The 15,850-nt window shown below is 40.4% G+C and overlaps 1 protein-coding gene across 1 annotated transcript; it reads right to left on the bottom strand.

The window, feature by feature from the left end:
* Positions 1–7,138: 7,138 nt before the first annotated feature.
* LOC122297159 (laccase-14-like) lies at positions 7,139–10,905 on the bottom strand. Its single transcript, XM_043107073.1, has 6 exons — positions 10,723–10,905; positions 9,827–9,978; positions 9,437–9,681; positions 9,095–9,223; positions 7,697–8,650; positions 7,139–7,562 (listed from the first exon to the last, which is right to left on the bottom strand). Exons 1-6 carry the CDS (start codon positions 10,834–10,836, stop codon positions 7,432–7,434), a joined length of 1,725 nt encoding a protein of 574 aa, XP_042963007.1. The 5' UTR covers positions 10,837–10,905; the 3' UTR covers positions 7,139–7,431.
* Between the last annotated feature and the right edge of the window lie 4,945 nt (positions 10,906–15,850).

Below are 15,850 nucleotides of genomic sequence, written 5' to 3'. Positions count from 1 at the left end.
CTCTAATAAATTAAATTTCCTGTCTCTCTTTAGCTTTCTCTCTCTCTCTTTCTCTCTCTGGGGAATAAACAAGTGAATATAACTACAAAACAAAAACTGTGAGTATTCTCAACTAATTCATAGCCGGAATGTGACTCATCAACCCTCTCTTTCTCACCAACAACATCACCGCCTTCAGAAAAAAATTGTTCCACAGGTGCACCATCATTAGCCGGGAGCAACATTTGCATTCAAGCTAGACCCATCCTCAACTAAATCAGTGACTTCAAATGAAGGAATATCATCAGGCCTCTCTTCACACTTGTCGGCCAGGCCCAATTCCATAGCCTTACATTGCTCCACACATGGCTCACTAAGATGTGCCTGAACACACGCAGGCTCATATCCCTTAGGCCCTTTAGAAGAGCTCGGCTCCCCTACATCAACCAGACCTATTTCAGGTGGTATCACTAGAGATGGATCGGAATTTCAAATAAGGCCCTCGGCCCATCCGAGCGATCCACGTGACCAGTTCCCTCTTCAACCTCCATAGGTTTCTTCCGAACAATATCGAAAATCCTCTCTGCAATATGCTTGACGGCTGCAGCAGCTACTGGTTGCACGAAACCTTCCTGTTGCACTACTCCCTTCTCAAACTGATCCGAGTTCTGTGAATCTGCCATTACCACCCCTACGTCCGCAAGCTTAACAGCCTGTTTTACCCACTGCTTTCCTCCCTTCGTCTGCTTCTTCTGGTCGGTAGCCTTACGGCATGTGTGAATATTATGACCCCGGCACTTACAAGAAGAGCAATAAGCAGGCAAGGTCTCAAACATGTTGAATAAACCCCCCCAAGTATGAAATGGGTTTGGGTTTGCAGCCACCCACCCCATTCTTACCAACCATCCACCCATCCACTCACCTCCAGAGGATCTTCTGGTCAAGAGGAGTGGGTGTGTGTTCCCCCATTGCTCTCCTATAAAAGGAGAGCTCTGCTAGTGTAATTAGTGCAGTGGGTGAATAGAGAAAGAGGGACGTGAGAGAGAGAAATAGAATTTTGTAGATTATTTTGTAAATCTCGTACAAATTCTATAAAAGAGGTTCCAATGGACGTAAGCAATTTGCTGAACCACTTTAGAATTGTTTTGTGTGATTTTCGGACAGGCCGGAGGCACAACAATTGGTATCAGAGCTCTGGTTCGAGCTGTCCAAAAATTCAAGTTGCTCAAAATCAATTTTTGACAACTCCAGGGTGTTCCTTGAGTTGAGACGAATCCGTTGCCGTAAACGGAATCGAAAACGGAGGTCGGAGTAGCTCACACGCGCCCCTAGAAGGTCAGTGCGTGCATCTGCTGTCATCCACGTGCCCCCACGCGCACCAGAGGACGAAGATGATTGAGCCACATGCGCCCACGCGCCCTCACGCGCTCCAGAGGTTGAAGACGCATGACGGACACACGCCTCACGCGCCCCCACGCGCCCTACAGAGGTTCAGCGCGTGTAATACACGCGCCTCACTCTTACCCACCGCACACAGTGCTGAAGCGCATGTAATCCACATGCCAACTCGCGCCCACTCGTACTGTGCAGCGCGTGCATCCCACGCGCCAGACAGATCACAACCGTCCATTTTTCAGATCCATTTTTGGCTTGATCTAAGCCATTCGAAGTCCGATTTCAGCAATCAAATAGTGCTTTCCTACTATTTGGATCGTTCTGGACTCATCTGTACGGTTAGAATTTTGAAATTTTGAGTCTAAATTTTTAAAATTCAAATGGAAGGATCTGGAAGAGACAGGAGCTCTGAACATGCCAGTAGCTCGGGATGTTGGTCCACTGTGTCAAATGCCAAGTTTGAAATTGAGAAGTTCGATGGAACAAGCAAGTTCGACATGTGGCAGTGTGAAGTCATGGATGTGTTGATCCAACAAGAGTTGGATATTGCGTTGGGAGGAAAGCTAGATGATATGACTGATCAGGGTTGGAAGAAGCTTAATACTCAAGCTTGTAGTACAATCCGATTATGCCTTACCAAAGAACAAAAGTATTTTGTCATGAGAGAGACAAATGCTAGAGTACTTCGGCAGAAATTGGAGGATAAATTCATGAAGAAGAGCATTGAGGGCCGTTTACACTTGAAGAAGAAGCTCTTCAGATTCCAATTTTGTGAAGGTATTTCAATGTCTGAACATTTGAATAATTATAATCAAATTCTTGCTGATTTGTTAAACTTGGATGTTAAAATCGAAGATGAAGATAAGGCTTTACTACTATTGAATTCCTTGCCTGATACATATGAGCATTTAATTACTACTCTATTATATGGGAAGGAAAAGATTAGTTTTGAAGATGTATCTAGCTCTTTAATTAGCAATGAGTACCGGAGAAAAGATAAACAGGTACACCAAGATACATCAAGTGAAGCGCTAACAGCAAGATGGAGACCACAGTCAAGGTATCCTGGAAGGAGGAAAGGTTTTCATTCGAAAACCCAAGCACATCACGTGGTTCATCAGTCGGCAGAAAACTCGCCAGAGACGAGTGTTCCTTTTGTCACAACAAAGGACACTGGAGGAAGGATTGTCCAAATCGGAAGAGACAACAGCAGAATCAACCCACCACAGCCAATGTCATGGACAGAGATGACGAGTCAGATTTTGCCTTGGCAAGTTCATCATCCATTTGTTATTTTAATGAATGGATTATGGATTCCGGATGTAACTATCATATGTGTCCCAATCGGGACTGGTTTACTGACTTCATAAAAATTGATGGTGGAGCAGTACTTATGGACAATGATAGTGCCTGTAAGACTCAGGGAATAGGTAGCATTCGGTTAAAGCTGCACGATGGCAGCGTAAAGACTCTGACAGAAGTTCGGTACGTTCTGGACTTGCGGAAGAATCTCATCTCACTTGGATCTCTGAATTCAAAGGGATTCAGAATCGCCATTGAAGACGGAACTCTCAAAGTACTAATGGGAGTTCAGGTGGCAATGAAGGGCTTGAGGCGAGGAAACTTGTACTTCTTGCAAGGAAGTACTGTTGATGGAAGAGCTTCCACAGGCTGTGAGAAGTTAGATGAGACTGATGCCGACACCACCAGTCTTTGGCATATGCGTATAGGACACACAGGAGAAAAAGTTTTGCAAACACTGGTGAAGCAAGGCTTACTCAAAGGTGCCAAGACAGGTAAACTGTCTTTCTGTGAGCACTGTGTATTGGGGAAGCAAAGGCGGATCAAGTTTGGAACAGCAGTACACAATACAAAGGGAATTCTTGACTATGTGCATTCCGATGTTTGGGGACCTACCCAAAATGCATCTTTGGGAGGTAAACATTGGTTTGTAACTTTTGTTGATGATTATTCTCGTCGTGTGTGGGTGTATACGATGAAGAATAAAGATGAAGTGCTGAAATCTTCCTTGATTGGAAGAAAATGGTTGAGACTCAAACCGGCAGGAAGATCAAGCGGCTCAGATCTGATAATGGAGGTGAGTACACTTCAGACCCCTTCATGGAAGTATGCCGGAGAGAGGGAATTGTCAGACACTTCATGGTACGAGGTACACCGCAGCAAAACGGTGTGGCAAAACGAATGAATCGTACTTTATTAGAGAAAGTGCGATGTATGTTGCTGAATGCTGGTTTCAGTAAACAATTTTGGGCTGAAGCTGTAACATATGCCTGCCACCTCATCAACTGACTACCAGCAGCTGCCAATAATGGGAAGACACCCATTGAAATGTGGAGAGGTAAACATGCTACTGATTATGACTTTTTACACATTTTCGGATGTCCTGCTTACTATCATGCTAAAGAAAGTAAGCTTGATCCTAGAGCCAAGAAAGCAAAATTCTTGGGCTTTAGTATTGGTGTAAAAGGGTATAGACTCTAGTGTGTAGAGTCCAAAAAGGTAATCATCAGTAGAGATGTTACATTCAACGAATCTGAGATGCTTAAGTCACATAAGCATAAAGATTCCAGTAAAGGCAGCAGTGATGGTGAAATATCAGATGATTCACAGCGTGTGAAGTTTATTTCAAAGAAGTTGGGAAAGCATGGACAAGATGAGGTTGATAATCCAGTTACAGTACCTCCAAGTCAACCTGAGTCAATAGCAACCAACAGACCGAGACGAGAGAAACGTGTACCGACACGTTATTCAGACTATGTGACATATGCATTACCAGCTGAAGGGGGTGAGATCCCAACCACTTACAGAGAAGCCGTACAGTCCAGTGAACAAGTTGAATGGACAAAAGCGATGAATGAAGAGATGCAGTCTCTTCACCAGAACTAGACTTGGGAGCTTGTGCCGCTTCCAAAAGGAAAGAAGACAATTGGCTATAAGTGGATCTTCAATCAGAAAGATGATCAAGCTGCTAAAAATGGAGTGCGATACAAAGCTAGGTTGGTAGCCAAGGGCTACGCTCAGATAGAGGGAATTGACTACAGTGAAGCATTATCTCCTGTTGTGAAGCATTCATCCATTCGGATATTACTAGCTTTGGTTGCACAATATGATCTTGAGTTAGCACAGCTTGATGTAAAGACAGCTTTCTTACATGGTGATCTGGAAGAGGAGATTTATCTGTCTCAACCAGAAGGATTCAAAGAAGCTGGCAAAGAGAATTGGGTATGCAGTCTGAAGAAATCTCTCTATGGCTTGAAGCAGTCACCTCGGCAATGATACAAGCGTTTCGACCGCTTTATGTTGAATCTGAAATACACTCGTTGCCAATAAGATCATTGTGTATATTTCAGAAAACTTGCAAATGGATCTTTCATTTATTTGCTTTTATATGTAGATGATATGTTAATTGCACGTAAAAGCAAGGGGGAGATAGATCGCTTAAAAACTCAGTTAAGTAATGAGTTTGAAATGAAAGATCTAGGAGAAGCACGAAGAATACTGGGGATGGAGATCAACAGAGATAGGGTGAAAGGTACAGTTCACCTTACTCAGAAACAGTATCTGAAGAGAATACTGCAACGATTCAACATCGACTCGAAGACGAAGCCGGTGAGTACTCCTATGGCCCCATATTTCAAGCTCAGTGCATTGCAGTCTCCTAAAACCGATGAAGAGCGGGACTACATGAAGAATGTCCCATATGCAAGTGTTGTTGGAAGCTTAATGTATGACATGGTGTGTACACGACCTGATATCTCCCAGGCCGTTAGCTTAGTTAGTCGCTATATGCATAATCCTGAAAAGGATCATTGGCATGCGGCTAAGTGGATTCTACGGTATATTGCTGGGACCGTAGATGTTGGTTTGAGGTTCGAGAAGAGTGAAGATAGTCTAGTAACTGGATATGTTGACTCAGACTATGCAGGTGATCTTGACAAACGTCGATTGACAACTGGTTATGTGTTCACTATGGCTGGAGGACCAGTTAGTTGGCGATCAACTTTGCAGTCAACAATTGCACTATCATCAACTGAGGCTGAATACATGGCTGTAACAGAAGCCGTGAAAGAAGCTATTTGGTTACAGAGATTAGTAACAGATTTGGGCTTTGAGTAGCAAGAGGTTACCGTTTACTGTGACAGTCAGAGTGCAATTCATTCGGCCAAGAATCAAGTATATCACTCTCGAACAAAACATATAGATGTTCGATTTCACTTTGTACATGAAATATTAGAAGAAGATGACATCAAACTTCAGAAGATTGGCACTGAAGATAATCCAGCAGATATGTTGACAAAGGTCGTCACAGGGATCAAGTTCCAACACTATTTGGACTTGATCAGTATTGAACACTGCTGAGCACCCTCAGGTGCATTGGAGCGTATTTGATAGCAGAAGTCTCTCATGTCAAAGAATGTGGTGCATTCATTTGAAGAATGAATCAGTTTGTAAGCATCCTGGTATGGCACACTTGGGTGGAGGGGGTGATTGTTGAATAAACCCCCCAAGTATGAAATGGGTTTGGGTTTGCAGCCACCCACCCCATTCTCACCAACCATCCACCCACCCACTCACCTCCAGAGGATCTTCTGGTCAAGAGGAGTGGGTGTGTGTTCCCCCATTGCTCTCCTATAAAAGGAGAGCTTTGCTAGTGTAATTAGTGCAGTGGGTGAAGAGAGAAAGAGGGACGTGAGAGAGAGAAATAGAATTTTGTAGAGTGTTTTGTAAATCTCGTACAAATTCTATAAAAGAGGCTCCAGTGGATGTAAGCAATTTGCTGAACCACTTTAGAATTATTTTGTTTGATTTTCGGACAGGCCGGAGGCACAACAAAATACAATCTCCTTCCACCTACTTCTTGGTACCCCTGATTTGCCTATCCAGAAGTGAGTGATTGGCTCCTTTGAGGAATCAACTGCAAGACATACTCGAGTCCCATCTATTCGCGTAGCACAGGTTGTAGAATTATCGCAACGTATGAAACGTCCTATGGGTGCTGTGAGCATTTTTAACACAGATGGCTGGTAAAAATTCGTTGGAAGTCCAGGCAAAAACAACCATACCGGGACACACGGTGGTTCATAGTTTTCATTGAATTCCGGCATCCATGCAAACGGTCTGTAGAAAACTCCATTAACCTCACACGATTCTCTGGACAGCACCTTATTAAAGTCAAACTCATTAGCCATCCGCATAAATACATGACGCGATCGCTGCATAGCAGAAACCATAAGCATGCTGGTCAACCCCCAACGGCACCTTCGAAGCTTTATTGATCAACTCTCACTTATGTCAAAGGAAAACCGTTGTTACAACCTGAGTTCTGGGGCTACAATTATTGTAATATATATTATGCTAAATTATTATTTTTGTAAAGAACTTAAACTGATGAAATTACTGCATGAATTTATATATGAACATGACGGCGTGTTTACTAATATACTTTGGTGCATTTGTTTGAGATCAAAATCCCTTATAATTTATATCTAAATATGATAGTAATTAATGTTGAATCGATCCATTTCAGATATTTTTTTTTAAATAATTTGAAATTAACGTAACTAATAAAAAGGAAAGATTCTTCATATATATATATATACATATTCTATTTTCGGACCAAATATCTTTTTATAAAAGAAACAAATTCATATAATGTGAATCCCAAACATGGGAAGACATAAGCAATACTAGAGATCACCTACGTACGTACGCACACGATTGAAATGAATGAAATTAACAAGAATTAATAAATAAGTGCACTTTCTTATTGACTTAATTTTTGAAACAAATGATAGTTTATAACTTGTACGTCGACATCAATCGACCAAGCTAGACTAGAATTCAGAAATCGTATGGTACCCATTCCTATATCACAATTAAATGCTGCACTCATTTTAGTTGTACATATATTCATGCTTCGAAAGTAAACCTCCTCCGTACGTCTTCATCCCTTCCGAAGAAGCAAACAAAAGTGCAATCCAAGAATGACACATTATATAATAAACGAAGTAATTGATAGATATCACAGCAAATTCGTCAACATGGTGGCATGTCTGGTGGTGGGGATATCAATTGAGCCTCTGGGTAGTGTCCATTTTTGACAATGAATGCCGTATCCATGCCCCAAGATAGGTGACGTTCTAAATGGCAGTGCATGAACCATACTCCTACAGAAAAATGAACGTTCCATTAATGTGAGAGAGAGATAGCTGGTGATCACCATCATGATTATGATGATGATGATATATAGCATAATATTTACGGTACTAATCATCATAATTATAATGTGCAGTTTAATTACCTGGGTTGTTTGCTTTGAATCTTATGGCAGCCCAGCCATTCTTAGGGACAGCGATGGTATTCTGAAGCGGGGGGTCAACAAGATTATATCCCAAAGGGTCCTTGTCTTTGTCAAAATTCCCAAATCCCCAACCAACGACGTAAAAACTATATCCATGTATGTGCATGGGGTGTTCTGTCCCTGCACCCAGGTTTGTTCCTTGGAAAACAAGCTCCACCGTTGAGTTATACTCGAGGACCCTCACTTCTGTCCCTGTTTTCGGCGTCTGTAGAGACGTTGGCAGATCATCCGCAGTAAAATTATATAGCAAAGGTGGCACACTCGGAAACTGGTCCCCGTAAACGCCACCAATATGATTATAGTAGGCTTTTAATATGTCAGTGGTTGGCAATTCAAAGCTGATGTTATTCAAACTTGCAGCGAGTCGTGTTCCATTAGGAGCCTCGCAATATGAAGTAGTACTTCTGTTGCATGGCAATGTATTTACAGAAGCAGCGTATATTAGTTTTGTGCTTATGTTTAGTGGCACTTTAACTGGATGATCTTCATCTGCTAAACTTCTGAGTTTACCCGTAAAGGAAGCAGATGCATTGGTGTCATTGTAGGAAGGAAGATTTGGCAAATAGGGTCTTGAAGATGCGTTATAGCTTCCGTTGTAGTGTAGAATTGCAGTGGTGGTGGTGTTATCGTACGTGACGCCGGCTGCGCTAGAATAGACACTGGCAGCCATGTAATAGTCACCTTGCGGTTGGTTTGCTTTCAACAAGACATCGATAGTTTGTCCAGGAGATATTGCAATGTAATCTGTTGTCAATGGCTTGGTGTAGCTTGCGTCTGTTCCCACGACTGTGATGTTATGCTTTGCAACGGCAAAGAAGAGGATATCCTGAAGTGCAGCGTTGATTATGCGGAGGAGATAAGTCTTTCCATGGTCCACCATTAATTTGACGGTTTCTATATGACAGGATCAGATGCATGGATGTCATTGAGATATATATGGTCAAAAGGAAAATGATAAGGTTGCACCTACTACCCATTTACTATTCCTTTTATATTTGATTTTTTAAAAATTTTTAATTTTATAACTTAATGATTAAGGAAATGATTATTAATAAAATTATATTTTTTTTATTTTTTGTTAATGATTAAGAATGTTAAAAAAATATTTAAAAGAAAATGATCAAAAAATAAAAAACTTTAAATTCTTTATAAATAGTAAATGGGTAGTAACATATATATATAGTAACCCTAGCACTATCCTTGTCAAAATTAACTAATTAAGTACTCTTAATTTAAAAAGTTAATTAAGAACATGGATTATTCAAATGATTTGAACCATTAATTAAGAAGAGAATTAATTAGGGTAGCTGAAGCTAATTAATTTGTACACAAAAATACCAGATTTTGAGCATGGGTATAGATCTCCTGGTTGACCGTTGATGGTATATGCATCAGAAACATTGGGATCTACTCCGCTTTGAAGAAATGTTTCGTAAAGCTCCATTATACCTTGCTTCCACCACTCTCCTGCATTTCAACCTCATCAATGGAGATCATATTTATATTTATATTATGGTTCTTATTAATGTTCATCGATTTTCACATGAATTAATTAAGGATTGATGAGTTTAGCAATTAATTAGAAGTATAAATTCAAAGAAAATGCTAATACTCAGGCGCCTGATTTATACAAAATGTAATTTGTAGCTTGATCTTTTGATGAGTGGCAAAGCTTGTTACCTAATATGATGGGAAATTCTGCATGAGGCTTGGGAAAAGGGTAATGAGTTCCCTTCTTTGGATGGATGATTATGGCCCCGTAAACAGTTGCCCTTGTGAAATCACTGTGCGCGTGCCACCAAAGAGTTCCTTCTTCGTTGGAAAATATGACCTTCTGCCTGAACTTTTTTCCTGGTTGGATTGGACATTGTGTGATATATTCAGGACCATCGGACCATGGATATCTTGGTTGCTTTACTCCATGCCTACAATGATTAATAATTATAATTAATTAGTTAATATTGTCTGATCTCTCTGATCATGATCATCTAATTTCACGCAAACATGACAAAATAACCGCACATGCAGTACGTTATACGTACTTAACGTGGACATCACAAATATAATTACCAGTGAATGGTGATGTTATAATCGCCTTTGTTATGAACATCAACAACGATAGTCTCTCCTTTCCTGACTTGTAGTGTTGGTCCAGGAAATTTTCCGTTGACAGTTAAGATGTTTTTTGTGCTGCAAAGTCTTGTGTATGGAGTCTCCTTCACCTGCAAAATGATCGAACTCAATAATATTTAATTAACTAGCTGGATTAACTGATCTAGATAACCATATATATACATGCTAGGTAATTAAACGTATGGATGCACAGGAGCATAAAACGTCATAGCATTAATAAAATGCCAAACAACTACATATATAGGTGTGTCATCCTAGCAAGGATTTCAAACGTGTTAATGATATAAATCACTATTTGTTTTAAAAGTTTAAATTATGAAAATAGGTAAATTTTATTATTTCTATTTATGTCTTAACATTCCCTTTCATGTATTGATTAGATTCTCCCTCAATGAGTATGCTTAACTTGTAGAATATTTAATTAGATGGAATAGAGTGTAGAGTTTGAGTTTGAATTCAAGACTTTTACTCCGATAACATGGGAAATTATCAATTATTTCAAAAGTTTAAACTAATGAAAAGAAGTAGATTTTGTTACTTATATTTATCATGTCTTAACAAAACAGAGCCAATATGATTTTGCTACATGTTTACTGCAATCGGCAAGCTTGAGATATATGCAAATGGCCGGCTGTCGAGATATCGACGTTATCTTCAACTTTCCAGCCTATGTCTCCCGACAGTTACTATATATCTATGGACTACATATAAATGATATATAGTGTGGACTTTTGCTTCTAATTAAGATGATCAGTGATCATGATATAATATAGCTGCCAAAGATATACTATTGGAACAGCAAAGAAACATAAGTAGTTAATGATGATAATTACCACGAAAGTGTGACGAGATAAACCCTGGCAATGGAGGACCATACCGGCAAATACCGAAAGCCCCAACATTATTTGCAGGAGCAGTACTACTGAATTTGTCTTCACTGGAGACATTCTTTAGCATTCAATGGAATTCGAGATTCTTTTCACTACTTTTCTTTAATTAATTGTGTGATGCAAGAAAGAGGAGTTGATCATGAGGTATTTATAGATCGTTAAGAAGCTGATTGACAAGTCATAAAATATTGAAGCTTTTTGACCCGTAGTGCAGCTGTATATATATGTATCTATCAAATGAATGCGTGATGAAATTCTCCTTTTAGAAAATAATGGAGATAAATATGTACATTTTCCAAGATTCGAAACACAAGGAGTACTAGGGTGAACGAAAGAGACAATTACATGAAGTCCATCATCTATTTGTCGTACGTATATATATATACTTGCTCCAATAAACTTTTTTTTTTTTTTTTTTTTTTTTTTTTTTTTTTTTTTTTTTTGTGTTATAGGAAAAGCTCTTCTCATTGATAATAGAAATTAGTAGCAGACATTTACCAAACCAACTATGCTTTCGACATTCCAATATTCATATCAGGCAAGCTTGTGAGCTACCTCGGTTTTGTTATCATTCTTCTCTCATTCTAATATGACATAAAATAATTAAAAAATTATTTAGAAGTATGCTATTATTCATCTGAATTTCTTTCATTCCCAATTTATATTTTAAATAATTTTTTCTATTACTTATTTAAATTGCCTTCATTTCAAATCAGATAGATAAGGTCACCATATGTGATTGCCGATGATAAAATGATTATTTATCATGAAATTATATAATGCTATATAAAAGAATGACGTGAAATAAATATAAATCTTTATTCTATAATTAATATTAATTGATTAGTCTTCTCCTCTATGTCTTGTCCCTATTCTTTTAAGAAAAATTAGACTGGTTTCTTGCTTAATTATACATATATAAAGGAATTGAAAAAAATAAATAAATAAAAAGAAAAGACAGGGAATTGAAACACGCTAGCGTGTGAAGGCATTTAAAGAAATTGACAAATACTGGCCGGTTTGGACATTTGCCACTTATATGAGGATATAAAAGAGAAGCGACAATACTAACAATTAGTGATTACCAAACCCGGCCATGCATGCACGGCTCTATATATATCGCCATCCTCGTGCTACGTACACGGCTCTCTATATATATAGCCGAACCAGTGCTGACTTTTTATTTTCAAAATATTGCCGATCATTGTCATGAGAAAAGGAAGAAAATTAAGAAGAAAAGGTTAAACACAAAGAATTAATGCGTGAATCTGATTCGCAGAAGCCTTGAAAACTATGACATATATGCATGCATGCAGCTGCAAAATATACGCAACTTCGTGCTTACAAATCTATATATGCTTAAATTAGGATCCATACGACTTTTCAAATGTAAGATGTGAGCCATTTAAGTGGATTTTGCTTATAAATATATATTATATGCTTTGCATGTGTAAAGACTCTGTTTTGAATGATATTCATTTCATTGATCGGTATTGCTTTGTACAGTGTCTTTTATATAGGAGCCGAATGCCAGGAAAAGGTTGGCATATTTACAAATAGGTAGTGCTCTGTTATGTGGCAGAGGTGTGCGAGTTGGTTAAAGAGGTACGGTGACCTCAATACAAAAACACCTCAATACAAACAGAAAACGTACAGCAGAAAATACAGAGAAAATATTCCAGATGAATTCTGGTGATTGCTAAGGAGAGCTTCCAGATGCTTCGGTTGAGCTGGCTGATGACACTTCATTAGTCTGAGGTGAATGTAGATCCTTGTGTATAGCAGAGCTGGAAGATGCCGTGGCTTGAAGTCTATTACCCTCCCGCGAGTCCAACATGGGTACCATGGTGAGACTCGAACGAAGAGTCAGAAACCTGGTTGAGAGCAGTGGCTTTGTAAACAAATCTGCCAACTGATCTTTGGAGGAAATAAAGGCAACTTTCAAGGTTTTGGAGGCAACTCTATCACGCACAAAATGGAAGTCAATTTCCATGTGCTCTGTGCGAGAGTGTAAAACAGGATTTGCAGAGAGATATGTTACGCCCAGGTTGTCACACCATAAAGTTGGTGGCTGTTTAAGGAACAAACCAAGTTCTTTGAGAAGGGATTGAAGCCAGAGTAGTTCAGCAGTGGTGTTTGCCAAGGATTTGTATTCTGCTTCAGTAGTGGATCTAGCAACAGTACGTTGCTTTTTGGAACCCCACGAGATGATGTTGTGGCCAAGGAAGACACAGAAGCCACCAGTGGAACGCCGATCATCTGGACAGCCAGCCCAATCGGCGTCTGAAAAAGCATGCAGAGAGTAGTTCGGTGAAGGGCAGATGTGGAGACTATGAGCAGTTTGTTTGAGATATCGTAAGATTCTCTTGACGGCTTGCCAATGAGGAAGCTTTGGTGCATGCATGAATTGGGAAACTTTATTAACAGCGAAAGCTATGTCTGGCCGTGTAAGGGAGAGGTACTGGAGGCTTCCGACTGTACTGCGATAGAGCGTAGGTTCAGAGAAGGTAGGGCCATCAATGATAAAGAGAGGAGAGGAGGTGACCATGGGCGACTTAACTGGTTTTGCAAGATTCATATTTGTGTTTTTGAGCAAGTCACATATATATTTAGTCTGTGAGAGATGAAAGCCACTGGAAAGGGGAGTTATTTTGAGACCAAGAAAGAACCGAGGGGACCCAAGATTTTTGACGGGAAAGGATTCATGACCAAGGGAGTCTATAACAGAATTAATGGCAGTTGAGCTTGAACCCGTGAGCAAGATGTCATCGACATACACTAGAAAATACAGAGTGATGGAAGAGTTTTTGTAAATGAATAAAGAGGGATCGGAGGAGGAAGGAGTAAAACCAAGAGCAATTAATTGAGAACTTAGCTTGCTGAACCAAGCCCGTGGGGCTTGTTTGAGGCCGTAGAGAGCCTTGTTCAGTCGACACACATGAGAGGGATAATCCGGGTTGATGAAGCCGACGGGTTGAGCCATGTGAACTTGCTCTTGAAGATCACCATGCAGGAAAGCGTTGGCGATGTCTAGTTGCCGAAGCTCCCATCCTTCTGTAACTGAAATGGAAAGGATTGTTCTGATGGTTGTAGGCTTGACAACGGGACTAAAGGTCTCAGAGTAGTCCACCCCTTCCTGCTGATGAAAGCCCTTCGCCACCAAACGAGCCTTACGGCGTTCCACCGAGCCATCAGACCGACGCTTAGTTTTGAAGACCCACCTGCAACCAACCAAGTTATTAATTCCAGAAGAGGGAACTAGTGACCAAGTTTTGGTCTGTAGAAGAGCATGAAACTCGTCGGCCATGGCAGTCCGCCATTCTTGATGTTTTGATGCTTCAATGTAAGAGCTGGGTTCCTCAGGGATAAGAGAGCTAGCTGCTGCAGTGGTGAGAAAGCTTTTAGGTGGTGGCCAAAGGATGGTTCCATCATGGAATTTACGGGGTTGAAGAGAATTTGTTTTTGATCTTGTGATGATGGGTCATGAAGAAGAGGGAGGATCAGGGAGAACGTTAGATAGAGAGGGGGAGGTGGACAAAGGTAAATTAAGGGTGGAAGAAGGCTCAAGAGGGCTAAGAGGCCGAATGGGCCGAGGAGATAGTGGGCCTGCTGAGGGAGAAGGAGGTGTAGAGGGAGTGGTCGGCGGGTTGGGTTGAGGCAGAGAGTGAGTAGGGCCAGGGATAGGGCCAAGGATGGACGGAAGGGAGGCATGAGTGGGCTGTGGAAGGGGTAGAGATGAGTTGGTTTTAGTGGCATAGGGAAAAACGGTTTCATCAAAAATAACATCTCTAGAATAATAAAGTCTACCAGTAGGAATGTGCAAGCAACGATAACCTTTGTGAGAGTCACTATAACTAAGAAATAGACACTGAGTTGAGTGAAGATCAAGTTTGTGGTGATTGTAGGGCCTGAGATAAGGCCAACATGCAGAACCAAACACTTTAAGGGAGATATAGTCAAGGGACTTAGAAAAAACTTTTTCATATGGAGTTGAATTTTTAAGAACAGGAGTGGGTAGCCGATTTATTAAATATACTGCCATATGAAAGGCATCGACCCAAAAGGATTGAGGTAAGGATGCATGAGCCATAAGGGCTAAACCGGTTTCAACGATGTGCTGGTGTTTTCTTTCCACAGCACCATTTTGTTGATGAGTGTGTGGACAGGAGATACGATGTGAAATTCCTTGTGTTTGCAGTAGGGTGCGAAGGGAACGAAATGACCAACTACCTGGGCAATAAGGTTATCAGATAGGGAGGAAATGAGAGCACTTAAGATAAGTTGATCGGTTTGAGTCCAGGTGACAAAGGCAGGGTTGAGGGTGGTGGAGTTCGGGAGAAGTTTAGGAGGAGGAGATTCAGAGCCATCAACAAAATGAAAAAGTTGTTGGCCCTTGAGATAAGGAACGAGTTGGGCTCGCCAGAGAAGAAAATTGTCATTGGTGAGCTTGACTGTAACCAAATGAGAAAGATGAGGAAGGAGGGGGGACGAGGGTTTCGAAGTAAGAGTGGAAGAGTCTTGACGAGAATTTTCTTCCTCCATTTAGAAAGACGTTTGTCTTTTTAGAGGGGCTCTCGATAGCATGTAAAGACTCTGTTTTGAATGATATTCATTTCATTGATCGGTATTGCTTTGTACAGTGTCCTTTATATAGGAGCCGAATGCCAGGACAAGGTTGGCATATTTACAAATAGGTACTGCTCTGTTATGTGGCAGAGGTGTGCGAGTTGGTTACAGAGGTACGGTGACCTCAATACAAAAACACCTCAATACAAACAGAAAATGTACAGCAGAAAATACAGAGAAAATATTCCAGATGAATTCTAGTGATTGCTAAGGAGAGCTTCCAGATGCTTCGGTTGAGCTGGCTGATGACACTTCATTAGTCTAAGGTGGATGTAGATCCTTGTGTATAGCAGAGTTGGAAGATGCCGTGGCTTGAAGTCTATTAGCATGCATGCTGTACAGTTGTCATGAAAGAATCAGCATTATCCTATCCAATTCGACTAGAGTATTGAATTTGTTCTCCCTTAAGACTTGTTAATTTGGAGGCCGAAGTGCTTTTAAGATT

Source organism: Carya illinoinensis, chromosome 15 (genome assembly GCF_018687715.1).
Source record: "Carya illinoinensis cultivar Pawnee chromosome 15, C.illinoinensisPawnee_v1, whole genome shotgun sequence".
Lineage (NCBI taxonomy): Eukaryota > Viridiplantae > Streptophyta > Magnoliopsida > Fagales > Juglandaceae > Carya > Carya illinoinensis.
This window is presented reverse-complemented; position numbering and strand designations above follow the sequence as displayed.